We start from the raw sequence: 28,000 nt of genomic DNA, 5'->3' as shown, positions 1-28,000 counted from the left end.
CCCGCCGCTGCCCTACCGCGCTCGTCTCCCCTGCCCGATCCGCGCCCGTCCGGGGCCCCGCCGCAGCCGCAGCCATGGACGCCATCAAGAAGAAGATGCAGATGCTGAAGCTCGACAAGGAGAACGCCTTGGACCGAGCTGAACAAGCGGAGGCCGACAAGAAGGCGGCCGAGGACCGAAGCAAACAGGTCTGCGCCCCACCTCCCCGCCCCTACCTTCCAGCCTGGGTTCTGCCCGGGTTGGATCTTTTGGGGGGGACCTTCCAACAATCTGGGCACACACACACACACACACACACACACACACGAATGCACAGATACACACACACACATGTACACACTGCTTGCACCCACTACCCATCGCGTCTAGGAAACGTTGGAGCAGCCCGGGTGAGACTTACTCTAACTTTTTCACTCCTGTCTCACTCACTTAGCGCGCCCCTCTTCACCCCAAGACGCTTAACATCCCCCAGAGAAGCGATTCTCACTCTCAACTTGGGGTTCACTTGGGGTTTGGTCTCGCAGTGGACTGGGGAGCGGGGAGATAGGGGAGAGTTTTGCAGAGAGCTTGACCCATACCCAGAAAGCGCTGCTGCAGGTTGTTTTGGACTCCGCATGCACTGGGGGAGTCCCTTCGCTTCTTCCTCTGGGTAGTTGGGGTGCTCTGGGGATGAGGGGGCCCCTCCAGCCCGAGCCGGTGACCCGGTGGGGGTCGTGTGTATGCCTGACCCCCACCCCACCCCGGTGCGCGTTGCCCCGCGTGCCGCAGCTGGAGGACGATATCGGGGCCAAGGAGAAGCTGCTTCGGGCGTCGGAGGACGAGCGGGACCGGGTGCTGGAGGAGCTGCACCGGGCTGAAGACAGCCTCCTGGCCGCCGACGAGACCGCCGCCAAGGTACCGGTGGCCGGAGCACGAGCGCGCTAATCTGTCTCTCTCTTCTCTCCCTCCCTGTCCTTCTCTCTCCCTCCCTGTCCTTCTTTCCCTCTCTCTCTTCTCTTCTCTCTTCTCTCTTCTCTCTCTCTCTCCTCTCTTCTCTCTCCCTCTCCTTCTCCCTCTCCTCCCTTCTTCTTCTTCTTCTTCTTCTTCTTCTTCTTCTTCTTCTTCTTCTTCTTCTTCTTCTTCTTCTTCTTCTTCTTCTTCTTCTCCTCCTCCTCCTCCTTTCTCTTCCTCTCCCTCTTTTCTCCTCCTCCTTCTCTTTTCTCTCTCCCTCTCCCCTTTTCTCCTCCTTCTCTCTCTCCCTCTCCCTCTTTTCTCTCTCCCTTTCCCTCTTTTCTCCTCTCTCTCTCTCTCTCTCTCTCTCTCTCTCTCTCTCTCTCTCTCTCTCTCTCTCTCTCTCTTCTCTCCTCTCCTCTCCTCTCCTGTCCTTCCCACACTCCCTGGCTGCGGGGTCACGCTGCCTGCTGCACCCCTTCCCCGCACCCCTCCACGGCCAACTCCCAGCTGGAAGACGAGCTGGTGTCACTGCAAAAGAAACTCAAGGGCACTGAAGATGAGCTGGACAAATACTCCGAGGCTCTCAAAGATGCCCAGGAGAAGCTGGAGCTGGCAGAGAAAAAGGCCACCGATGTAAGTTCACACACACGCCATCGTCCTTTCCCCTGCCCACCCGCGGGACACTCTGGGGCCACGCTGCTCTCCAACAGGTGGTTACCCCCTCCTGGCACATGGCCTCAATGCCATGGCCCCCAGCACTGCTGTTGCAACCGCTGCCATGCACCGTTTCATTTGTTTCATCATTCTTCTCTGTTCTTCTTCTTCTTCTTCTTTCCCCACGCCTCTGAGGGCGGAGAGGGTTGGGCCACAAGGTGGGAGAACAGAGTTGTGGAAACGGGATTCTGCAGCAAGTCCCTAAGGTGCCATCACCAAAAGAACATCCCCAACTCTTCCATCTCTGGCCTGGCCCACCTCTAAATCATGGCAGCAGGGTTGGTATTGAGGAGCAAGAGCCTTGAGACTCCCTTCTCCACAGGGTGATCTTAATACAGGCCTGAAGATGACCCTTGCCTGGTTCTGTAGTGGGGCACAGATCCAGAGAGCGCACCCAGAGTTATATATATAGCTCAGCACTTTATATGGTGCTGGAGCTCAGGCCCCAGGCTCCTCCTACTTGCCCCGCCTCCACCTGCCAGCCTTTGATTGACACCCAATAGTTTCGGGGTGAGCCACAATCTATAAACTCTCACTTCTTTCAGACCATTTAAGCTGAAGAGCTTGCCTCTACCAGCGCCTAAAGTCAAGCCATTTACTAAAAAACCAATTTCTTTTCACACCAAGGGATTCCATTCTAGCAGCTAATGAAGCCTAGAGGCCCAATTAGGGAAGAAATTCCTTAGGAACTGATAACAATCCAAGAATGTCTGAGCACTGGGGAAAGTTATGTCCAGAAGTTAAACCACCGAGTGCAAAAGAGGAAAAAAATTTTTGAGAGTAAAATGTAAATTGCTGAGGGATCCTGGTTCTTATAATCAGTATGGGCATGTTTGTGGCGGGAGACAATTGAATTGTAGTCTCAGAGTCTGCTTTGGAAAAAGAAATCCAGACGTAGGATGTTGAGAGTCTCATAAAAAAATAAATCCGTGAAAATCAAGATTCCCAGAAAAGAGATGCAGAGAACCAATGTTTTTTTTTTGTTGGTTTGTTTTGTTTTTAGCTAAAACACTATGAACTACCTGGCTTCAGAAAAAGGCCAGAAACAACATAAACTCTGGGCCTGTTTTGTATTATTATGTAGATCAGATGTCTGCCCCATATATGGCTAACCAGAGGATGTCTTTTACCCCTGAATTCTCCAACAGGGAACTTTTATTTGGCCTTCCAAAAGAGCCGCTGATAGATCAAGGAGAGATAGGCCTTATAAGGAAAAGAATGTAGAGAATTTGAAAATAGCCCAGTAAGACTGAAGGCAAGAGAAGAAAATTGCTACTACAATTTTTTTGGGGGGGATATAATTATTATAACTATGTAGTGCTATCCTGTCGTTATTAAAAAGTTTTGTGTGAGGGAGTGTTGGAATGAGGTGGAGCAGGCCTGGAAAAGAGGATATTTAAAGACAGCAGAGGGGAGGGGCAGAAGGGAAGGGATCTTAGTGAAAGCTTTGGGTTCTCTCCCCCCACACTAGAAAAGCAACCGTATATACGGGTATATATGGGGTACTATTTTTTATAGGAGGGATGGAATACTATGGAGAAGCTCATCGATCATCTTCCCCTTTAAGACACAGTAGATTGTTTGGATTTTATGGGAATGGTGAAGAAGTATGTAAAGAAATGCTATATTTAGAGGGGCTCTTAGCTAGTAAAAATAGTCTAGACTTGAGGAGGAGACAGCTGCCTCTAGAGAAGGGGGGAGGTGAAGGGAGGTCAGCTTCCCTGAAATGGAATTCAGTTAAGAGTTACTTAAGTTAGGGATTAGCACATATCACCGGCATCATCTGTCATTGTTGAATATGTTTGCATTTTTCTTCTACTAGCAGTGTTTTCTATCCAGTTTATCAGCTTATTTTACAAATCCTAATTCAAAGGTGGGCTCTTTCTGATTTAAAAGCTGGTCACAGATGAGAGTATGCTAATGGTTTGGCTTGGAATTTTTGTTGTTATTTCAGGGTCTAGGGGCCCAACAGCTCACTTTTCTCTGTCCTAGCCCTTTCCCCAATAACATTTATGGCTACTGTTTCTTGGAGGGTCATTTCCATGTCCCCTAGGCCTGCCTCTTGGTCATCCTCAGTGCTATCAAACCAAATCACCAACAGAGCATATTAAAAGCCTCCTGATGGGGGGCTGGAATGGTAATACAGTGGGGGAGGGTGCCTTGCATGCAGATGACCTAGGTTTGAACCCCTGCATACAATATGGTCACACCACCAGAGTGATCCCTGAGTGCAGAGCCAGGAGTAACCCTTAGCACTGCCGGGTATGGCCTTCAAATAAAGCTTCTGATGGAGGGGCTGAGAGAGATAGTTCAGTAGGTAGGGCATTTGCCTTGCCTAGATTCCATGCCTGGGACTCCATATGGTCCCCTGAGCTCCTCCAGTAGTGATCCTAAGAGTACAGTCAGGAGTAATCCCTGAGCATTGCCAAAATGGCACAAAACCCAAGAAAAAACTCTAGTCCTGACTGTACCCCAGATAAAATCAGAAGCCAGATTCAAAACTTGGCAAGTTTTTTAATGACCAATTCCAATGTACAAGCAAAGCTGAAATCAGCTGTCCTAAGTAGTAATGATGTCAGCAGGAAAATGAACTCCTGAAGGGACTTTCCCAGCTGTCTACAACTCTGCAAGGTCTAGTGAGTTCCTGGTTTATTATTCCCAAGATTCCCAGGAGCCCCCTACCTGGCCCCTCTGTGTTTGAGGTATAGACATAGTAATAACCCCAGAGTAGAGGACTCTGGAAGCAGGGCAAGAGACTATCTGCAGCATGTGAAGACACAGGAAATCCTGTGCTCCTTCCAGAAACCAGGAATGTGAGTCAGAAAAGGAGGCTTGGCCTTAAGGGCTGGGGTTGGGTAAGGGCGTTGTTTCATTTGTCATCTTTATTCCTAAACTTGTGCTCTAGGAACTGACCTAGGGGGCCTCTCTGGGAGAGGGGAGGAAAGGAAATGAGGAGAACCAGCGCCTCTGTGGGCTGCTTATAGTTCCAGTAGTGTCTTGCTTCTGCTGCCTCCCTCAATGTGCTCTTCCAGGCAGCCCAGGCTCGGTGGTTGTGGCCTAACAGACTATCCAGAACAAGAGCAGGTCATGGCTAGAAAGATGGAAGGTGGAGACACGCCATGTTGCCTGTTCATACTTAAAGCCACTGATCTAATCCTTACCTGTGCACAGAGTATGCATCTCTCCAGAGCTGACAGTGGAAAGGACACCAACCCCACTGGGAGCATAGTCACACTGATGCTCAGTAGGCCCCCAAAGACTTAGGGGCAGATGCAGGTCTCCAACATGCAGAGCCTGCTCTGCAGCTCGTTGAATCCCATTTCCCAGTTGTAGCGGGCACAATATTATTATTTTTTTTTTGCTAGTCACAGCCAAGAGATGGCATTGCACCATGTGGGTCACATCACGGTGAATCTGAGATGTGGAGGGCAGCTCGAGGTTCTTTATTTTTTGGGGGGAGGGCACACTGGCACTTGACCTCTAATCCATATCCCCAGGTACCTAAGAGAGTACGTTTGTTCTAATTTAAGCTATTGGCTTTATGATAATTTGTGACAATAGTAGGAATAAGCACAGTGAAGAATCCTGTGTGTGCGTGTGCCATTCTATTTTGTCATTTCATGGCACTTAACACTTTTTTTGTTTTCTTTTGGGGGGGGTCACACCCTGTTGCACTCAGGGGTTACTCCTGGCTCTACGCTCGGAAATCGCTCCTGGCAGACTCGGGAGACCATCTGAGATGCCGGGATTTGAACCACAGCCCTTCTGTATGCAAGGCAAACGCCCTACCTCCATGCTTTCTCCTCGGCCCCCGCCCCCGCTCCTGGCTGGTGGTTCTTTAATGTGGAGTGCTACCCTCCCGCTCTGCCAGTCTCCCTCCCGCCTGAGCATGGGACCAGGTGATCCTATCTCCCTCCACGGCCGGCCGGCAGGTGGCGCCCTCGCTCTAAGCCACCGCCCTGCCAACGAGGTACCCATAGCGCGGGACGCCCGGTGGAGGCGCTCAGCGCTAGGGAGGAAAGTCTAGTCCAGCGGCCGCGAGGGACCATGCGCAGACCCAGGCCCCGCCCTGACACCACCAGGCCACGCCCCCGGGCCCGCGCATCCACCTACAATTCGCCGGCGCCGCCCAAGGCCGCTACTTCCGGTTTCTGGGGGCCGCCGCGGCGCCGGCTTCGGGCTGCGGGCGGGGCTCGGGGTTCATCGGGCGGCATCCGCAGCGGTGGCGCACCCCAGCAACTGGCGCCCCGCGCGATGGCTGGCAGTAGCTCGCTGGAGGCGGTGCGGAGGAAGATCCGAAGCTTGCAGGAGCAAGCTGACTCGGCGGAGGAGCGCGCGGGGAGCCTGCAGCGCGAGCTGGACCTGGAGAGGAAGCTCAGGGAGACTGTAAGGACCTTGCTGCAGTCGGTGCACCTGGCCGCGGTGCACAGGGGAGCCCGGGGGGGGGGGGGAGGGAGAGCAAGAGAAGAAGGTTCTGGAAGCCGCAGGTTCCCAGGGGGGCTCCGATCCAGTTGGAACGAAATCTACAAGAGAATGCATGAAGTGGATCTACCCCCTTTCGCCGCAGGCTCTCTCTGCGGGCCTCCGGGCCTGCGCCTTGGGTGGTGGGACTGTGCACCCCCTGGTGCATGCCTGTCTGGCCGCGCCTTTGTTACCGGGTCACGGGGAAGGTTGGGTCCCCGCCCTACGAGGAGGAATGCTCTCCTCGCTTCCTGTGCAAATACACAGCCGTTCTGTGCTTTGCAGGGCCTCACTGATGGGGGGCTCAGGGCAGAGAGACTCTTGGGGGGCTTCGTGGGTCGCTGAGCGCCTGGTTTCTCCGAGTGTCTAGGGCCTAGGGAAACAGAACTGAGCCTCTGGGCTTTGCTTGCAAACCTTTGGTGGCTACAGAAATCACAAGCATAAAAGAGACGTCAATGGGGCCTTTAAAAAAATTTTTTTTAATATGGGTATTGAGATTGGGCCACACCTGGAGGTGCTCAGGATTCCCCAGGAGACCCCATGTGGTGCTTGGGATCGAACCCAGATGGGCCACATGCTAGGCTTACCCGTTGTACTCTCCAGCCTTTAGTTCTGGGGCATTACAGATAAAGTTTAGAATGCAGTAAAGAGCAAAAAAAAAAAAAAAAAATCATCATCGTTTTCTTTAGAGCCAAGTCAGCAAAGTTTCTTGGATGGCTCTAAATTTGGGAGGGTCATAGATGAATTCTGCCCTCCACCCCCTACTTCCAAGAGAAGTGATAGGGCATAGAGAAAGCTCTGAGGTTTGGACCCTGGAGCCCAGTACTTACATCCTGACGTGGGGTGCTTGCTGCTTGTGGCCCCGGGTAGCTTACCTTGAGCTTCATGGACCTCTAACGGTGACGGGGAGTGGAGTTCGCTTTGAAAGTGAATTAAAGTGGGGCTCATGGTAGCTATCCATGGAATTTTAACCTGCTCTGTGTTCCTTGAGCTCACTGCCTTTGTAAGGGGTTTTGAGAGTGGCCTGCTTACTTTTCTTCAGCCTAAAACACTTTAAATGCTTCTAAATCACTATTGTTTTCTTTAGGGGACTTGCGGGTAGGTGTGGAAGGAATGTTGGGTGGGTTGAAGCAGTCTCAGTGGTTGGCTGGAGGTCAGTACAAAGCTCCCTGCTAGAAAGGACTGGCTGTGTGGCTAGTCTTCCTTACTGCCTCTGGCAGTGATGGATGTTAAAGATGGAAGGTTCCTTTCCCTCAGGGCCCTGTGTTGCTTCCATACTCACCTCCTCCTTTGTGCATAGTTGGGTGTGTGTATGTGTGTGTGTGTGTGTGTGTTTAAATAACTTCCTGGCAGCTAGTTGAAAACAATGCTTTCATTCTTTTCGAAGCTTTATATTTGAAGTGGCTTAAGTAATTTCAAGTTTTGGAAGGAGTATTGGAGGGGGGGCCGGTAAATTCTAAAAGCCTGGAGAGTTTGGCTGCTCATATCCTGGGTTTGATTCCCAAGCACAAACATGTGTGACCCAAATACCAATCAATACATAGGGTTTTTATTTTTTAACTTATTTTTGAGAACATTCTGTCCAGCCCAGTGGACGGACACACACAGAATGTTCTAAAACAATTTGTTGACTGAATCAGACTGTGTTGTTCAGAACTTGTGAAGCTAGAATGTAAAGGTAATTCATTTCAGGTGGTTCATGTTAGGTAGTTTCACCTGGCAATGTTCCTGTGAGGATTGGCAGATTTGCAAGCAATCAAAGCCTGGTCCAACCCTTTTCCTACTCTATCACCCACCATAAAGCAATTTCTCAATGGTGTCACATCTGAGATGGGAGTTAAACTAGTGATCAGTTTCTCTTGAGGGCAGAAAAATAGGCTTGAAAGCCTTTGTTCCAAGTTGTGATTGCTGGGGTTGGCTGCCCATTAAACAAGCACTCACCGTGGAACAAGAGCCATTTTTTTGGCCATAGTACAGCTCTGTATGGTGAGGTATGAGGTCCCCTCAGGTGTTCAAAGGGGTCTGCTTTGCTCCAAGGAAGGGATAACTTTAGGTCTTGCTAGATCATGATCAAGAAAATGTACGAAGGTGGAACTAGCCATCCCTTCTTTTCTGGGCAGGACCTAGGAGTCAGGAAGATTGGGCTATGGTCCTGAGATTCATGTTTGGCATGTTAAGTCATGGGAAATCATCAGTTTATGAAAACTCCCAGCCCTTGAGAACTGGTGCTGTTTCAGAGCACAGGGGAAGGAGTGAGCACTTTCTGCTCCTATTTGCACTCCACAGGCTGGCTGTCACTGGCCTCTGCACTTTTTCATTTCCACTTCCTTAGGCAGGCACAGTGCCCTGTTTCTGTTCGTTCTCAGTCATTATAAAAATATGCCTCATAAATTATAGGCCCTGGCACAGATCAAGGAGGTTGTGTTTATCTGTTATCCATGGGAGTGCCCCTCTAATGTCATCAGTGGGTTTTCCCGCCCTTTCTTACCATATAAGGGCAGAAGTTTGACTTGGCTGCAGTCTCTGGGACTTACACAGCAAGTTGGGTGAAACCTCCTTTGTACCACTACAGTTTGCTGGAAATAAATCGAAAGGCCTGACCTTCGGTCTGCCCATGGTCCACTCCCATTTGGAAGGGGAAATGTGAAAACATTCCAGAAGATTCATTCTTAAGCTGTATTCTTAGTCTACCACTAGTTCTTCTTAATTGCCCAACTGGGATACTTAATTAAGACTTCACTAATACCATTTTGTAGCTTTGTTGTTGTGTTAAAACGGTTGAGAGCATCTGGAGTTTATGAAAAGCTTGTTAGAGTTTTCTTTCAGATGTAATTGATTAGAATACTTTGCTCTCTGGGTAGGCATGCCCCTACCCTGTGCCATGCCTTGGGGGTGGGGGTGCCAAATCGGTTACCTGCTCTGTTCCCTGTGGTCTGTAGCACCTGTTGGAAGTCAGAAGGCAGGCCCCTCTGGAGTCTGGAGCCCCCAAGGGGTATGCAGGTAAACATCTGTCAACTCTTTCCTCAGTAGCTCATTACCTGTTGGAGCACAGCGGCACTTTTGGAAATGAACAGGATCCTGTGGAGCCCTGAGTCAGGCTATTTTCAAGAGTCTTGTTCAGTCTATCCGCAGAAGGCATCTTCTGTGCCAGAAGCATATATACGCACCTGTGCCAGTCTTGACCTCCCAGAAACTTGCCCAGATTCAGAGCTGCATTTTCTGCGGCCACTTGGACTCACCCTGAAGGCAGGCAGCAAGCAGTAATTTGAAGACTATCAAATGCTGTGATGGGAGAACTTTAGGAAATATAAAAATCAATGTCAGAACTTGAAGAACATGTAGCATAGAGAAAAGAAAGAGGGAGAGGAAGTGAGGGAGACTGGGAGATGCCCTTAGTTTCAGAACCTAAATGTATCTGAACTCTAAGAAGTGTGAGACACACTTAAAATCAGTTGGTCAGCGAGGCCTGAGGAGTGTCTGGGTGCTGAGTGCTTTCCCAGGACATATTTTCTATGGTTACACATGTCCCTCCCCAAAGCTATTGTCAGGATGACTGCTCAGCTCCAATCCTCTGTGCCCCCTGTGCTCTTAAGCTTCTTGGGCTGAGCACAGTTTCCACATTGAGAAAAATCTCCTCATCCTCTTGTGAGCTGTTCTCCATCAGTCCCCCTTGAGGAACCTGGACTGCCTCTCAATTATCAATTAAGGGGGCATGGTGAGAATGTGATGTTAAAAGCAAATTTAAGTCCTGCTTAGGCTTGCCATTGGTGGTTTGGGTTGGTGAACAAGAAGGATTTTAGGGGTGAGGAAATCGTATTTCAGAGCTTCTGTGATACTCAGCAGGCCTTCAAGAGAAGAGAGCCAGTAGGCAGGCTTTGGAAGAGTTGCTCTCCCATGAGTGGCACTGTGGCTCAAACAGACCTGCTGCACTGTGCCTTGGAAAAAAATTAGCTCCCACAGCCTGCCCACCGGCATTTCTGGCTGGAGAAGAGTGCAAGGATCAGGCTGTTGATTTACTGTGCAGATGCCTTTTTGGCTCCTGTTTCACAGATTCTAGTGATGGTGCCTGGAAATTGTGTTTTCAGTGTGTTTTCCCAGTGGATGCTGACAGCCAGCTAGTTTGACAGTGCTGAAGGGTTCTTCCAGGTAAGCAGTTGAGATCCTATTTGTGGGTCCTTTCCTCTCTCTCTCTCCCCTTCCCTTGTGTGTCAGCTTTCTTATGTGACTAATAGGCACAGGTCTGCATTGGCCCATGATCTGAGGTCCTACAAAGATTCCTGTGGAGGCCAGGAGCATAGACACGGGACTCGGGCCTGAACAGCACAGTGAAAGGAGAGATGGAGATGGAAGTTGAGGAGCCCAAGAGTCGGGAAACTGTTGGGCCCTGTCCCCTAGGAAGGAAAGCTTTTTTTTTTTTTTTTTTTTTTTTTTTTGGTTTTTGGGCCACACCCAGCGTTCCTCAGTGGTTACTCCTGGCTGTCTGCTCAGATATAGCTCCTGGCAGGCACGGGGGACCATATGGGACACCGGGATTTGAACCAACCACCTTTGGTCCTGGATTGGCTGTTTGCAAGGCAAACACCGCTGTGCTATCTCTCCGGGCCCGGAAGGAAGGCTTTTTCCCAGAGCATCAGTAGTCCCCATCTTGAGGGTTCAGCAAAAATACCAGGGTTGCATTGGGTTGGGACCCTGAGCGAAGTAGAACAGAAAAATTCGAAGGTGGTGGCCCAAAGCAGGTTTTAAAAATCTTGTTAACATTTCTGTGGCCTATAATAAGGATATTTGCTTTCAGGTAAGAATAATAATCATAATAAGGAAAACAAGGCCGGGAGTGGGGTGTAGACAGTGGACTGCTTCTGAGTACATGATCTCCATCTAAGGATTCCTCTATTACTCTTGGTGGTATAGTTTTAAGGAGTTGAGTTGTTTGCTCTTCATTTTTGCTTTTTGCTTGATAATTCTATTCCCATTTTAAGGGGGTAGAATTTTGTTGGGAATAGAAAAAATAAAAAATACAGAAAAACGCAGAAAGTTAGTTGGGAAAGTATAACTTTGATGTGTAACTCCTTCCCATTAATAAAACAAAAGTCTACAAACTTAAGACATTTCTCTGCACTTAAATATATAATTCCTTGACTGGAGAGATGTATAGAGGATAGGGCACTTGCCTTGCATGTGGCTGACTTGGATTCAATCATAAGGTCTCTGAGCCCCACCAACAGTGAGTCCAGAGCCAGGACTAAGCCCTGAACACTGCCAAGTGTGACACAAAACAGCAACCACTACTACAACAACAAATGTAAAATCCCTAATTGTAGGGATCTTTCCTCCAACCCCCACCCCCAAATAAGAAATAATTTCTTGCTACCCAATAATGGTTGGTGTGCTGGCATTGTTGTCTGCTGCCCTTCTGAGATTCATTTTGCATTTTTTCCTTCCTACCTTTGCCCACAAATTATTACTGCATAGTTTATTTTTGATAAGGTACAAGAACCTGTTAATGTTAGAGACCTTCACTGTGGTTGGATATGTTCTAATCAGCTCTTTCTCAAACTAAACATGGCATTAAATATAAAGAGCTACATGTTCTCACATTCCGTTGACTCAGAACTATAATTGCAGTCTCTAGCTTAGTGTACCTTGTACCATATGTACCTTGAATTCATAAGCTAGAAAGCTTTGATATAGTTGGTGAGTTCTACCTTATTTTTATTCCATAAACTTATTGCTGTCATAGTCTGCAAGGACCTCTGAACTCCCATATGTACAAAAGGTACAAAAAAAATGTACAAAAACTCCCATATGTATAAAGGTGAGTAAGAAGGAGGTGGAGAGGTGGTGCAAGGGTAAGGCATTTGCCTTGCCCACACTTGCATAGGAAGAACCTCGGTTCGATCCCCCGGCATCCCATATGGTCCCCCACGCCAGGAGCAATTTCTGAGCACATAGCCAAGAGTAAACCCTGAGCGTCACCGAGTGTGGCCGAAAACCCCCCCCCAAAAAAAGATGAGTCAGACAGTAGACAGGTAGAGAATTGGCGTATGTCCCAAGTGTCCTGCATGCATCCTCAGCACCCCATAATAAGCAGTGAGGAGGAAATGGTACTGGCTCACTAAATCCCTTATTTCACTCCCATGCTTACTTAGTAACAGTGTGGTAGAACTGCCATAGCAGGCTCAGGACAACAGATAATGGGGGTAATCACTGTGACCCCAGGAAAGAAACATCTTATTTCAGAGATAGACACTAGACACTAAATAGTGTATCTGTGCTGTTTTCTCTCAAGGAGTTTGAAACATTTGTGGTAGTAGCCTTGACTTCTCAGATATTCCAATAGACTTCTGTCAAAAATATTTGAGAAATTTGTCTTGACCTTGTTTCATATGAATGGTGGGAACAGTTATTAAATGTTAGGTATGTCTCTGGTGCATAATTTAGAACTGCTAAACTTTTAACTATTTCGGTTCCATTAGGAGGTCCCTGTGAGCATGTGGCCAGGCTGGAGGACAGCTGAGAGTCAAATCCCTTTCTGGTTAAACCTGAACCATTCCCATGCCCTGTGTCCAATCTGGGTTCAGTCTGGCTGTCACTGAGCTTGGTGCTGAAAGGAAATGTTCCTTCCTTGGTCAGCACAGGAATGTGTCACTATATACAGAAGCAAAGAACCAGAAGTAGTGGGGCGTCTGGTGACAGACCATCTGCTTTATGAGAATGTGTCTGTGAACACACATGAAGCTTCCAGTTCAGGTGACATGCAACTCTGTCCGTGTACCCCACACTTGACCAATCTGAACTTGGTACATCTCACCCCTGGGCTCAAGCCTTCTTGCCTGCAACTTCCTGGGCCTTCGGATGCTGGGCCCTCAGCATCTCCAATTCTGTTTTTCACTCCCTCTCCTAGGCTGAAGCTGATGTCGCCTCTCTGAACAGACGTATCCAGCTGGTTGAGGAAGAGCTGGATCGTGCCCAGGAGCGTCTGGCCACAGCTTTGCAGAAGCTGGAGGAAGCTGAGAAGGCTGCTGATGAGAGCGAGAGGTGAGAGCACAGGCCTTTACTCTGGCAGGATCGAAGGAGTGGACTTGGTGTAAGCATTAGACCATATGTTGGTGGGATCGTTTGGTAATCTTAGGTATGAATCAATTGGTCCTGGTATGACTTGATTGCTGCATTGCTAATGTTAGGGGGCCTCATTCAGAGCTGTGTTAAACTTCAAATTACAATGAAAAGCTTATTCCTATCATGCATCAAGGAGAGATTCAGGGCTGCATAGCAGTTCCGTGAGTCCATAGCACAGACCTACTTTTAAGTTGTGCCAAACCTTTAAAATATACTATTGATGCCACTCAGTAGTAAAGTACAACCATTGTGTGAGACCCTGGGTTTGATTCCTGGCCTCATCAAAAAACTGTTTCAAATTTGGGGAAGTGGGGGTCAGGGAGCCTAATGAAGCACATATCTTGCAAGTGCTATGCTCCAACTTTGATACCTGGCACCTCATGATCCCTGAGGACCACTGGATGTCATCTAGGCAGCATTTTACCTACAGACCTCTGTGCCAAATATCGTAAGAACTGGCCCCTGAGCACTTCTGGGTAAGCCCCTCCTAAACAAAGTGGCTGTTACTGTTCAAGTTTGGGATGCTCAGAGCCCCATCAGTAAGTAGAAGAATAGTCGCAATTATAACAGAAGTATGATCAGAAGTGATCATTTGGGACCTTATCCTGCCTGTTCCTGCACGATTCAGCTATGAGACAGTTTGGGCCAGTTGCTCCAAGATTCAACTCTGTGGCACTTAAGGAAAACCATGGCTCAGAGAGAAACTGAGCTGCATTTCACTTCTCTTGGCTGTGCAAGTTAACATTTTCATGTTTCCCAAGAGCCCTCAAGAAAGATTCCCCAGACCAAGTATACATTCTGCTTGCTGTTTTGTGTGTATGTTTATGTGAGACAGAGAGACAGACTCCTGGGATGAGTGTGCATTCAGCTGCTTGGAAGAGGGGTGGCATGGGCTGGTGTTGGGGGTGGGGATAATAAGTACATGCATGTGCACATGATGTGGCCTGGGTAGATGAATGTAATCTGTCAATCTGTACATGGCCCAACTTTATGGTAAAGCGCTGCTCCCTGCCTCCCCTAACAGGTTCAGATTTAGGAATTAAAGAGGCTTTTGAGCTAATGTTTCCAGCTCATTATTCATTGCTGCTCATTGTTTCACTTCTAACCAAGGGATTTGGAATTCTGCACAATGACTCACCATCTCCAGTCCACATGTTCCGGTGGTTTTGTGGCTGACTTCTTCCTGAAATACACTTGTTAGTGAACCTAAAAGGCAGCCTGCTAATGTTAGATGGTGGAATTAAAAGGAATTTAGAGATGATTTGCTCCAGTCCCCTGGTTTTACAGTTGAGGAAACTGGCTTTCAGAGGCAGACATTGGCCTCCCAGATTCTCAGTGAGTTTAGACCCAATTTAAGACTAGAACTCAGACTTCTTAAACATACTATAGAACTTAAGAAAAAATTAGTGGCATATTGATCTCACCGCTCAGATTTTGGCACATTAAAATCCTATTTAAAAAAAAATCCTATTTTAATATTCCTTGCTAGTCCTTAAGTCATTTAACATTTTTCCAAGCTTAGCATTATACTATCATCTTGACATTGACCTCATAGAAGAGGGTGTTGCCCCAGCACTTGTTTCATGGAAGACTTTTATTAAAGACAAAACTCTTCTCTGCTGCATGGATTTGCAACTTTTATAGACATTGTGGTCAAATGCCAGCAGTTGATTGTTCTAGATCTTTAATTGCTGGGGTCAGAGCAGTTCCCTTTGCAGGGAAGAGGAGAGTTGTATGAGGATCAGTTTGCTTTTGTTTTCACATTGGTCCATTTTCCTGCTGAAACTTCTAACCAGGAAAGGGAAGAAATCCCATCTCTGCACAAGTACAGCATGCTGACTCTCCCTGACTCTATACCCTTTCCTTGCTCAGGAGCCACCAGGACCAGAGTTAAATGGGTTCATTCAGGTTCACCTGAGTTTCTGGTCTTTCTCTCTCCTCCCACTCTGGACAGTCCTGCCTTGTGATTGAAGGGAGTAAGAACAACTTTGTGTTCCATGGTGCCCTGAGCCCCATGCACTGCTGTGGGGAGGTGGGGCACAGAGGCTGCCTTTCAGCCTAACACCCGGATTTCCCTCCCACTTTGTGTTTTTCAGAGGCATGAAAGTGATTGAAAGTCGGGCCCAAAAAGATGAAGAGAAAATGGAAATTCAGGAAATCCAGCTGAAAGAAGCCAAGCACATTGCTGAGGATGCCGACCGAAAGTATGAAGAGGTCAGATCCAGGCCCAACCTTCAAGGCTCCCCGTGTTGTGAAGGGCAGGGGGTACAGGGAGTGATGGGCAAAAAGTAGGTGGTTCTGAGAAGTGGGATTTCTTTCTCCCCAGAAACTGGGTTTGATTTGAGTTTTGCCAAGGTCTCAAAGCCTTTTGGCAGCCCTGGGAAAGACCTAGAACCAGGAAAGAGACCCTTAACCAGAGGGGAGAGTAAAGCCTCCATGCCTGGCTACCCTCTTGTGGGTATTCAGCACCATGAAGCAGCTGGGGGGCAGGACCAGATGGAAGAGTCCCTTTGCCTCGGTACACCAACTCACTTGGTACAGGAGGGTCACACTCATGCATCTTAGCAGCCAGCCACTGAATTTTATGAGTCCTGGAAGGGGCCATGCACAGGTGTGTCTGTAACTCCCTTCTCTTCAGCTGCAGCTCCTGTTTCTGTTCTTGGCAGCAGCAGCTTCTCCCTGTTGCACTGAGATGCAGATTTGACTGCATTAAGCCTCGTGTCCACTAGAGCCAACATTTGCTATTTGCATTGGCACCTTGAGCTGCCTCCTGGCAAATGTGGCCAAGGTCTAGAGCTCTGCTGCAGCTCTTGGAATGTGTGCTGGGCTGTGCTTACCTTTATAATATGAAACCTCACTGCACAGCTATTTTCTCAGGTCATGAATTCCCCAATTCTCCCTCTACTCACTCCTTACTTGTGTGATGACACAGATATCACCTGGGACAGACCTAATATAGGTCTGTAAGCTCACAGCTGAGCATCCAGATCTCTGCAGGGTTATACTCCTCTCTCCATCCAGCTTCTCTAATGGATGAGGCGCCTCTGCATTTGGCAGAAAAGGATACCCCTTTGTTAGTCAGCAGGAACTAGGGCCTGCTGGGTGTGGCTCCTACCCACCATACCCTAGCCCCATGGTGTGCAAGTCTTATGCTTATCCCTTTACAGGTAGCCCGGAAGTTGGTCATCATTGAGAGTGACCTGGAGCGAGCAGAGGAGCGGGCTGAGCTCTCAGAAGGGTAAGCACAGAGAGTCCAGGAAGCCACGTGTGGGGTGCTACAGCGTGACTAAACAGCATGTGATCCTCTGGCAGCTGCATACGTACCTGTTTCAGCTCCGGGCTCCCTGTGTGTCCATATATGGATGAGCCCACTGGTCTGACACAAGGACTTGTATGGGGTTATCTGTGTGAATGCGTAGATCTCTGCATGCCTCACCCGCACAGTGATTTTGAGAATGGCCTTGTGCATTTCCTGTGTCCACTAACAGCCAAGTTCGACAGCTGGAAGAACAGTTAAGAATAATGGATCAGACCTTGAAAGCATTAATGGCTGCCGAGGACAAGGTACTGATGGCTTGTGGATGGTTTCTAGGGTTAACACTCCCCCTGATAGCTTTCAGCTTCAACTGCGTCTTGGTCCATTTGCTGTACAGACTGCACCTTCACTGACCCTCTGCTCTCTCACATCTACCTTTAGTGCTTTCTTTGGATCCTTTATATTCCTTTGTTTTTCCTTCATAAGTGCTCTTTGATGCAGCTGAAAAAGAAGCCAAATGATCACACTTCCGAATTTGTTTTTTATCACCTTGTTTTTCTGCTTTTGCACGGAGAGAAGGGGGTGCAGTGTCCATCATGAACTTGAACATCTTAATCCCTGATGATTTGGCTCCTTTAAGGCAGCCCTTTATGCTCTGGGACTCAATTCTCATTTTTCCAATCCCTCTCCTTTTTCTCTCCTTTTCCCTTTGGCTTGTCTCCCACCCTTTTTCTGCCTCTGGTCGAAAACATTAGCAAATGTGCCGAGCTTGAAGAAGAATTGAAAACTGTGACCAACAACCTCAAGTCCCTGGAGGCTCAGGCTGAGAAGGTAGGCGAGGGGGGAAGGGGCTTCTGTTTTGAGCCCAGCAGAAGAAACTTTTTCTCCAAGCCCCTGGCAGTGCAGTTGTAAATGGCATTGTTCTAGATGCTTCCCTGGAGGTTTTGGGCAGCAGATTGGCTTTTGTTGGTTTTGGGGGTCATACCCAGCCTTTCATAGGGGCTACTTGAACCTTCAACTTCTGAGTGCTCTCCCTCACCCTTAATTTGATGGGAGGAGTAGGGGGTAGGGGTTGCTAAAAAAGATTCACTCCAGGACACCTCACGTTCCACGCAAGTGCTCTACCACTGAGCCGTATCTTTGGTCAGATTTTTTTTTTCCTTTTTTAGAAGAGACTTTTATGTTGAGTCTCTGAGTCCTTACAATTTAATTTAAACCAAATGCCAAATGAATTAGTGATCTTGTTTTCGTTCCATGTAAAGCAATAGGCCAGAAAGCAGAGAGTGTATTGTCGTATGCCATTTGATAGCCGAGTCTCCATTACCTCCTGAGGGTTCTTCAACATCTGTTGCCTGGCCTGCACTCATCCTATCAGAGACAGGAGTATAGAGTGAACTGCAGCCTGACATCTGGAATGTTCTTTCTAATTACAGTACTCACAGAAAGAAGACAAGTATGAGGAAGAGATCAAGGCCCTTTCCGACAAACTGAAGGAGGTAATTTTCTGAACTTTGCAACAGAATCTGGTGGATTTTATCTGGGCCTGGTCCAGGCCTTTTCATGTTCCAGTGAGGGGGCTCCAGATTGGGGGGGTGTGCAAAGGTGTTCTGTCCTCCCTGTCAAGACGAGACATTTTCGGCCCATTTTCTGGGAAATGCTGAATCTAAATTCTTCGAGTTTGTAGTTACTTGAAACCCAAAGCTTCCCAATACTCAGAAATGAATTGGTTTGTTCTAGGCTGAGACTCGAGCTGAGTTTGCAGAGAGGTCAGTAACTAAATTGGAGAAAAGCATTGATGACTTAGAAGGTAAGATCTTAAGTTTTGTTTTTCATCTAATCCTTATTCCTAATCACAGCCAGGCAGAATGGTTCTCCAGCCAGGTGCAGCCACCTGGTTGTCCTCCTCAGCTCTGGCTCATTCTTCCTAGGCTTCCTCCTGTGGTGTCTTGATAGCACTCATAGAATGCAGGTCTCAGGCCTCACAGTAGCAGTAGAGTTGGCCTCCTCCTGTCCAGCCATCATATTTCCTTCACAGCTTACCAGGCATTCTGGGCCCCAGGTGGTTGTAGGTGAGAGTGACCTCAGTGGAGTTTCTATCTCGAGGATAGTGCATAGTTGTCTGAGTGCTACTGTGGATTAGTTTCAAATCCACCCCATCTTTTTTGGAAGTATGAGTTTACTGAAAGAGTTGGTATGTTTTATTATTGAGGTTATTTATATATGTATATATAAATAAATTTAGTGATATCTATATATTATATCAATGCTCTATATCCTGAAGGAGGGAGGAAAGGGATCATAAGGAATGACATTTTGAGATTATGCTTAAGCATTTCTCTCATTCCTTAGTTAGGTTTGATTTCAATAACACCCACTTCATCTCACAGAAATCCTAAGCATTGAAATATCTGAGACTCCTTAAGGATGCATAATGATGCATAACCTACAGACCTCAAAGACCAAAGGAGCTTGACAAGCAGTGCAGATTAGAATCAAACTGAACATAGAATGACAAATGGTTCAAGGCCATTGGCTACAGGGCAGACAAATTTGATACCTTCCTAATTCCTAAATACCATACTCAGCCCAGCAACAAGTTCTTGCTTTTTCAACCTCCAAACCAGTAACAGGGCATTTGGGGTTGGCAGACTGAAGTAGTTGAAATGGCACAAAGTAACTTGACATCCTGGGCTCCAGTTTAGCTGGGATGTTGGTAGCTGAAAAGTGGAGCCAGATAAGGATTACAGATCATAGTCACAGTGTTCTCCCAAAACACTGCCTTTGGGTATTTTTTTCCACTGTAGGTACAGGTGGCTTGTTTCCTCCCATGTAATTAAAATGTTGCTCTCTGAAAGAAAAGATGTTTACAGCCTACACAAGACAGGTTTTTATTTAGGGTATAACATGGTTCACTATAGACCCATCATATTTGTTATGATTTTCATGGCCTTCCTTGTTTTCTTTTCTAATGGGTTTTGTCTTTTGTTTTTGTTTCAATTCATTTGAAAACAAAATGCACGCCTCCTGCATTGGCCACCTGCTGCGGTTCCACTTCCTCCACGCATTGCCCTTTCTTGCTGCTGTGTGGGGTGGCATCCATTCCACCCACGCTCACCCTCCATCTCTGGTCTCTCTTCATGCCCTTGCCTCTCTGCCTCCTACTTCCTGCTCATAGACGAGCTGTACGCTCAGAAACTGAAGTACAAAGCCATCAGCGAGGAGCTGGACCACGCTCTCAACGACATGACTTCCATGTAAATGTCTGCCCACCCCGCCTGCCTGCTCATATGCGCACCTCATGCTCATACAATAACCTCTAGCCTCGCCGCTGCTTCCTCCAGAGTCCATCCTTATGCCTTTCTGTTGACTCTTCCGCATTATCTAGGGTAGTCCATGTTTGTTCATGTTCTCCCAGTATAATGGCCAGTAGATGAAGTCTGTTTCTACATTGTCCTTTCAGAACACATTTGTTTCATCATCTTGTACGTGCTTGTTCCCAGCAAGCAGTGAACTGGAATCTGAATGCCTTTTGAGCACTGTTCTTAATAAATTACGATTGACTTGAGTAAAACTTAGGAGACCATGCAGTTGTCTAGGAATGTCCCCTAAAATCTATTTCTTGCGACTAAATTATATACAGCAAAGGTTATATTCAAGGAGCCCTAAAGTTCCTGAAGATATGAGGGAAAGAACCAGTACAGCCTAAAGGATCGTGGCTGTGTAAAATAATCTCCCCCCCTCACTTCAAGGAATTCTGCAAACTTACTGGGGTTTATTGCTGAATAGCCAAGCCTTTGATCAACTGTTTGTATAAAAGTAGTTAAAATACCCACAATAAACACAAAGAAATGGGAACTGAAACAGACTGTACAATAGGTGTCTGGGAGTTAATGGCCTGGATTTTACTGCTGTTGAATACAGGAGTTAGAATGTCTTGTTCTCATGAGAACCTTGAACAGACACAATAGTCTACCTGCTACTAACCAGGCCTAAACATTAAGCTGATTCCGACTCTAAATTCTAATCTGCAATATTCCATGGAGGGCTGTCTTTATTCTAACAATATAACACTGAATTCCATAGAAACTGGAAAGTTTTATTTTCCAGGTGGGTCTGGAAAATAAACCTTGATCCGGGCAGAAAAGTGGCAGCTGCACAAGTGTGATATGAGGACCAGAGGTGTGTCTTGGATGCTTCACATGAGTGAGGCTCCATCCCTGGCATCACCTATCATTTTCCCCCTCATACCTCCAAAAAAGTGTGGCAGAAGCCCGTTGTTATCTTAACAGGCTGTGGAATCCCCACCATTACCATAGCAGGGGTCTCAAACTCAATTTACGTGGGGGCCGCAGGAGGCAAAATCGGGGTGATCCTTGAGTGCAAAGTCAGTAGTAAGCCTTGAACATTGGGGGGTATGACCCAGACAACTAAAACAAAACAAAACAAAAAAAGATTTCTCTAGGGAAGGGCCACAAAATGTTGTACAGAGGGTCATAAGTTTGAGACCCCTGCCATAGAGACATAATATCACTGTGAAACCAGAAAATATGCTCTCATTAGAGATGGGAGTCAGAGCACCTCTCTAAGGTTTTCCCTTTGCTAACATGTGGCAATTTTCTAGGAAAGACTTTAACATCAGGGATAAATATTAAATATTCGAAGGAGTGGATCTGGCTTAAGATGTGAAATTCTAACTTCTTCTTATGTATCTACTGAGCGCTAGGCTCTGATGCCTGGACCCAGGCAGCCAGACTGACCCCAGCAGTGACTTCATATGCTTGTGTCTGCTTCTCCCCTATGCTCCTGTGACTGCTTTCATCTATCATTTGTGTTTCCTTCTGTCCATTGTACCATATTTTTCTTTTTCTCCTGCCTTTTCTCTTCATGCAGATAAATTTCTTTGCTTCACTTCTCCCAAGACCCCCAGTCAAGCTGGATGCCCATCTCTCTGCACTCTGCAGTTTGTTCTCCAGCTGGCCCTGGTCTTTCTTCTCGAATCCTGCCTGCTCAGGGCCAGGCACACATGGTGTTCTCTATTGTACAGAAGCTCATAATTCAGTGTAAAATAAATACTGTGTAAGCTATTTCTGTTTGCTACTCTTTTACTTCTTATTGACATTTTCATTTCAACACTTGAGTACAAATCTGCTTTGCATATGAAGTTTCATTTTTCACTGCTGCTTATTTGTTCATTCTCAGCATCATGCATTATTTGCCAGAGTCTAAAGCAATCATTCTTGTAAGATTTAAAAAAAAATAATATAGATATACATGCCTGGATGCCATTCATGGTTTTGGTTTTCAAAGTTTAGGGTGTTGGGGGCTGGGTTTTTTTCCCCCCTGAGATTGCAATACTTCTACTATGTTGTCTGGTTTAGAACCTCTGCCCAGGGATATTGTTTGTTGGAGTTGAAGATAAGTCTTGTGTAACATCTTCACCAGTTTTATCTGGAGTGGGCCGAACCCTTCACATTGATCCTAAGCACGCCTCCTGTGGCTTACCTAGTTAGCAGGAAGGCTTATGAAGGCCACTAGCCAGCCCACATTGCTAGCATTTTACATCCTGGGCAAAGTGAAAAAGAATTGTATTCAGCAATGTAAGTTGAGGTTACTGTTGCTTGTCCTTATACAGCACAAAGAACAGTCAGAGCCCTTTTAAAGTATGCTCATTTCTTAGCCACCTTCATTTCAATCATGATAGCTAATGACCATATTCAAGTCGAAGAGGATTGTTCTACATACACCATCTTTGTGTTAATAACTGATTGTTCTAGTTGTGGATTTTTTTTTTTTTTTTTTTTTTTTTTGGTTTTTCGGTTACACCCAGTGACGCTCAGGGGTTACTCCTGGGTATGTGCTCAGAAGTCGCTCCTGGCTTGGGAGACCATATGGGATGCAGGGGGATCGAACCACAGTCCATCCTAGGCTAGCGCTGGCAAGGCAGACACCTTACCTCTAGCGCCACCGCACTGGCTCCTGGATTTTTCAAAATACAGCCATTAACTGTTGTTTCTTTTTCCTAAAATGTAACTGATAGAAATTATTCAAGAGACACTTATGTGGACCTTACTTTTTCACTTTAGAGGCAGCAATTCACTAATAATATAGAACACAATTAGATTTAAAATGATATGGGGCCGGTGAGGTGGCGCTAGAGGTAAGGTGTCTGCCTTGCAAATGCTAGCCAAGGAAGGACCGCGATTCAATCTCCCGGCGTCCCATATGGTTCCCTCAAGCCAGAGGCAATTTCTGAGTGCTTAGCCAGGAGTAATCCCTGAGCATCAAATGGGTGTGGCCTCCCAAAAAATAGATTTAAACTGATGCAGAATTTTATCTGTAAGTCCCATAATTTCTCCTTCCTTGGCAATGTGGCTCTATTTCTATAGGAGATATTTATCTATTTTTGTGTAGTTTTGTCAGGTTAATGCACTAGATTTAAATAAATTTGGACAAGCTGATAATGTCAGTTACCCAACAAAGCTGCCAGGTAAGAGGAAAAATACTCTCTTAAGAGGGTTGTAAATTGTATTTTAGTGATAGAAATATATAGACTTACTGAATTTAGATCTAGGTAGTGTCTCTTGAGTATATAAAGACTTTTATAATTTCATGCTTTTTTTTTTTTTTTTTTTTGGTTTTTGGGCCACACCCGATAATGCTCAGGGGTTACTCCTGGCTATGTGCTCAGAAGTTGCTCCTGGCTTGGGGGACCATATGGGACACCGGGGGATCAAACCGCGGTCCGTCCAAGGTTAGCGCAGGCAAGACAGGCACCTTACCTTTAGCGCCACCACCCGGCCCCATGCCTTTTTTTTTTTTTATTAAGTTTCTCTTCTTGGGGAAGCCTTACTCAATTTTAAATCCAGGGTGGCAGAAATCGGCCCTGCTCAAAAGAAAGCCCTGCCTCCTCCCATAGAAAAATGGCATACCCAGGGGCCAGAGACATAGTGTAGTAGGACACTTTCTTTGCACATAGGCAACCTGGCATCACTCCCCAGTATCTCATTTGGTCCCCTGAACACCTCTATGTATAGTCCAAAAGTTCTGTTGAACAGATGTTCAGTACATTCTGAACGCACATCTTTTCTTTGCAAATCCATCCAGAGCCTTTCATACTTGCTGTGTGACACATTTTATCAGAGGAACTAGGAATCTTAACAGACTAGAAAAGTAAGTCTAGAACATTTCCAGATGTGGGCATCCTAAGAAGGTATATACAAGTACAGGGTAAATAGTACATTGAGCTTTTTTTATTATCAAAGCCCAGGCTAAAATAGTTCAAGGGCTAAGGAGTCACTAAGGTCATTACAGGCATCAAACACTTGCATTGCTGAGTAGCACTAGAGGTCCCAGACATCCAGAAAGTGGAGCAGGAGAGGAAAGTATTTCCAAATGTATAAATGTGCCTGGTACCTGACATGGAAGCTGAACATAAAGTGACATGATACATTCTCCATGGTTTCAACCAAGCCCTTTTATTCTTTTCTGATAAGCTGAGCCATTTGCCAATAAGTGGCTGTCGTTCTCACATGCCCCATGCCATCCATGGTGGGGATACAGTGGGGGGTTTATTCTGTGCCTTTTGACTATGCCATAGGCCAGATTCTTGCAGTTGGAGGAGGTGTGAAGAGGAATACAGTGTTTGTTGTGACTATGTAGTAGGGGTTGAGTGAATGAGTCAGTGCAGCTGGTAGTGTTGGGTACCATGAGGAAGAGTAGTTCTGAATAGGAGCTACTTTTTGTTTTGTTTTGTTTTTGGGCCACACCCAGCGGTGCTCAGGAGTTACTCCTGGCTGTCTACTCAGAAATAGCTCCTGGCAGGCACAGGGGACCATATGGGACACTGGAATTCGAACCAACCACCTTAGGTCCTGGATCGGCAAACGCCGCTGTGCTACCTCTCAGGCCCAGGAGCTGCCTTTTTTGTTTATTTTTGGGTTACACCCGGCAGCACTCCTGGCTCTACACTCAGAAATCGCCCTACTTTTGATCAGGATTTTAAGTGGTCAAAAATTGGGAGTAAAACATACTGGGCTTCAGATGTTACAAAGTAGAAACATAATCACCTTCCCATTCTCTTCTGCCTGAGAGAGTAAAGAACTGCAGAATTTCCTAGAACACCTGAGCCAGTGACTAGATCCTCTGAAGATTAGGATTGTGAGCTCTTCCTGAGCAACAAGTAGAACTTTTAGAAATAAATTATCAGGCTCTTAGGTCTCCTCTAGCTCCCATGGTCATTTTTTAGAGTCTCCTGGACTAGCAAATACAAACCAAACTCTTCCTATTGGCAATCAAGCCATGGAACAAACTCCAGGATATAAAATTTATTATTCTGGTCCCCATATAGAGCCTTCAGTCTTTTTTCATTTCATACATATTTAGCAGCAAACATGAATCCTGTTCCCTTCAAGAAGCCAGCAGGTAGGGTGCTTGACTTGTATGCAGTCAACCCAGATTCAATCCTCAATATGCCATATGCTCCCCCAAGAACTGCCAGGAGTGATCCCTGACCACCGTAGGGGGAAGAGCACGGGGGAGGGAGGGAGGGTGGCTCCAAAAACCAAAAAGTCAGCAGATTCTGTGTGAGTCATAACAGAGTTCAGGTATTGAATCCAGGGCCTCATATATGTGAGACATGCGTTTTTCCCACTGAGCCACATCCAAGTGGAGATAAGTGCTAATACACTTGCCATTTGAGCAGGGTAATGCTCGTGTCAGAGCTGCCTTGAGTTCAGAATTGCCCTTTGTTTCCAGGTGATGAGAAGGACCAAGTTCTAAATTTCAAAAAATTCTAATTGATGGGCCAGGGATGTGACTCAAATGGCTGAGTACAGGCTTTGCATGTTCCATGTTCAGTCCCTAGCACCACATGTACACTCACCTGTACCATCACAGCTAACAAAATCAGGAGTTGTAATCTTATGAAGAAGCCTCCTTGGGGATGGGTGGGAGGTGGGGAGGGCTGGGCAATGAATAGAACTAGGCAGGTCAGCTGTAAGATTTCCACCGAGCCCAGGAAGGAGTAGTGAGTCCTAGAGTCCCACCGGCCCTTCTCCCCCTGAGACTCTTGATCCCTCTTCTTTCCCATGAGAAAACCTGGACCAGGCAATTTGCCTGGGCACAGCCAGATGGCCAAGGAGGAAAGCTAATTCCTGAGCCAAGACCAAAACCCAAAGTGTCGCTCTCTGTCAACTCCTTCTTACATGCTTGGCTAACTCTCTCCCTTCTGCCTCTTCTTTTCTGCTAACCTGCTCGCTGACCTGTACAGATCAACTCTACCAGCAACTTGAACAAAACCGTCGCCTAACTAACCAACTAAAGCTGGCCCTGAATGAGGACTAAACCTAAGTGAGAAAGCACTTGGGCTGAATTCTAGGAATGGAGCCCAAAATGAGGCAATCTCAGATTGTCATAGCTTCCATATAATAGGGTTTAGGCACAGTTGCTTTCTGCAGCAATGTCGGTTGAGCAGGATCCATTGGGAGGCCAGCCTTGCCTGCATTCTATTCTCATATCTGGAATAATCACACTCTTTCATTCCCAAACAGCTTTCCAAATAATATGCATATTGTTTGTGGGAAATATTTATGACATGTACTTCAGCTCTCTGATAGTAGGCACTTTTCATTTGAACTGGTATATAACATGAACCCAAAAATGTGTTTTATTTCCTACTGAGGATTGAGTTTGGATTTAAGTTATAAAGGCAAAGCAGAGAAGTGTATATGTGTACAACTACATATATATATATATATATATATATACATATAGAGAGTACATAGGATGCATTGTATATAATATACTATTGTGTATACATATTCCTAATAATATCTGGTATAAGTGTTTGAAATATGAATAAATGTACTTATGCTTGGGCAAAATAGCTTTGGAAAGCAGGCGCTCTTGTCAGAAGTCCCTGATTGAAAGGTATGCTTTTCACTCAAGCCTAATGGTGTTGGAATCTGAGATTGTCGTGTGCTAATAATAAGTAGAATGCTGCAAAAGTAGTAAGAGAATGTCCTACCAAAGTGTGCATGAATTGTGATCGTTTTATTTCTCCCAGCAAACTTTGGGACTAAGCATTTAAGAAGTTTGTTTCCAGTGAGGTTATGTTCGCTACATTGCGACTCCTGGAATTATAATAACTTACAGCATCTGTGCTCTGAGCTTTATACCTATATTCCTGTTTATATGGCACATGACTAGACCTTTATCCAGACCTCCCCACTCACCCACCCCTACATTGTGTCCTCAGGGTGGATCTCTGGGGACGGACCATCTCCCCCTGCACCTACCCACACACACACCTGTTCTGCCCACAGTGCCTTCCAGTACAGATGTCCTCTCCCTTCACGGGTCCTTAGAAATAAGCAGTGTCTTACAAGCATGCCTAGTTCTAATCATCTCATCCTGTGTTTGTGATTGATGTTTGCCTGCCTGGATGTAAAAACCGCCATTGTGTCCAAAGCGCAGCTATTCATGACTTAATTTTCTAATCTCACCACAGAGAAAGTGGCCCATGCCAAGGAAGAGAACCTTAGCATGCATCAGATGCTGGATCAGACTTTACTGGAGTTAAACAACATGTGAACACCTCCTCCTTAGCTGCGGCCACATGCTTTTATGTTGTGTTTGATTGGGTTTTTTAATTTGTTTTTTGTTTGTTCGGTTGGTTTGGAATTGAGTCACCTACTTACCATAAACCCCCTTACGTGCATTTTTATTTACTTTTAACCACTGTCACAGAAGCCTCCCCACAGGGCTGGGGAAACACCTCTTACACAGGCAGGCCCAGGACGATTTCAATGTGCCATTTCCCAGGTGGACATCACCGCCACCCTTAGTGAGTTTTAGCAACAAACAGATGCTCAGTGTGGGAACCCTCACTGACACAGGAAGAGTTCCACCCAAAGTGCCAACAGCATAGTTAGCAGGAAGGTGAATGTTAGAAAGACAATCAGGTGTGGACTGGTGCTACTTAAACCAAAGGTCCCATGGGGTCTTTCGTTCAATAGTGTACAGTTTAGAATTCTGTCCAACACTAATTTATTTTATCTTGAGTTCTGTGAGATGAGTCTGTGGATCCTGTATGCCTAAGTTCAGTTAAGCCAAGGGTTTTGTACACCACACTGCTTTCTAGACTTCTGTTCCTCATTGTTGGCACACTTGCAGCTCCTCACGACTCGTAGGATAGCATTGGAGGTAGATTTCCACCCTTCATTTCTCCGTGTTAAAGTCTAAGATTTAGGCACTACTTATACTTGGTAAAGAAACATTTTCTTAAGAGTTATAACTATATGTAAACATTGTATAATGATATGAAATAAAATGCACATTGCAGGACATTTTCTAAATCTGTTGTTCTGTCATCTTTTTATTAATTTTTCTCCTGTAAACCTTAGGTTGGGCAGTCAACTTACCTAACCTCATGATGATTTCTGGGAATAAAGTAATTTCTCAAAGGTCAGGGGGAACTGCGTTGTGGTGTCAGCCTTCTATAAGTACTCAAGGCAGCAATCC

At 46.3% G+C, this 28,000-nt stretch overlaps 1 protein-coding gene across 20 annotated transcripts; it reads left to right on the top strand.

The window, feature by feature from the left end:
* Nucleotides 1-9: 9 nt before the first annotated feature.
* TPM1 (tropomyosin 1) lies at nucleotides 10-27,834 on the top strand. Of its 20 annotated transcripts, none has more exons than XM_049773028.1 (10): nucleotides 10-188; nucleotides 769-894; nucleotides 1,441-1,566; nucleotides 13,010-13,143; nucleotides 15,321-15,438; nucleotides 16,392-16,462; nucleotides 17,236-17,311; nucleotides 17,914-17,976; nucleotides 18,218-18,287; nucleotides 26,988-27,834. In XM_049773028.1, the coding sequence occupies exons 1-10, from the start codon at nucleotides 75-77 to the stop codon at nucleotides 27,068-27,070; spliced, it is 981 nt and encodes a 326-aa protein (XP_049628985.1). In that variant the 5' UTR covers nucleotides 10-74; the 3' UTR covers nucleotides 27,071-27,834. The 20 variants fall into 20 exon arrangements, with proteins under 20 accessions (XP_049628985.1, XP_049628986.1, XP_049628987.1 ...); XM_049773029.1 differs by lacking the exon at nucleotides 26,988-27,834 and adding an exon at nucleotides 19,656-20,777; XM_049773030.1 differs by lacking the exons at nucleotides 17,236-17,311; nucleotides 26,988-27,834 and adding exons at nucleotides 16,713-16,788; nucleotides 19,656-20,777.
* Nucleotides 27,835-28,000: the final 166 nt, after the last annotated feature.

The sequence above is a fragment of the Suncus etruscus genome, chromosome 5 (assembly GCF_024139225.1).
Source record: "Suncus etruscus isolate mSunEtr1 chromosome 5, mSunEtr1.pri.cur, whole genome shotgun sequence".
NCBI classification, from domain to species: Eukaryota; Metazoa; Chordata; class Mammalia; order Eulipotyphla; family Soricidae; genus Suncus; species Suncus etruscus.
This window is presented reverse-complemented; position numbering and strand designations above follow the sequence as displayed.

What these genes read in the sequence shown, in the direction of transcription:
- TPM1 (XM_049773028.1), top strand. Translation starts at nt 75, where the DNA reads ATGGACGCCATCAAGAAGAAGATGCAGATGCTGAAGCTCGACAAGGAG. An exon ending in GCTGCTGATGAGAGCGAGAG is followed by an intron (nt 13,144 to 15,320) that starts GTGAGAGCACAG and finishes TGTGTTTTTCAG; the next exon opens with AGGCATGAAAGTGATTGAAA. An exon ending in AAGCATTGATGACTTAGAAG is followed by an intron (nt 18,288 to 26,987) that starts GTAAGATCTTAA and finishes ATCTCACCACAG; the next exon opens with AGAAAGTGGCCCATGCCAAG.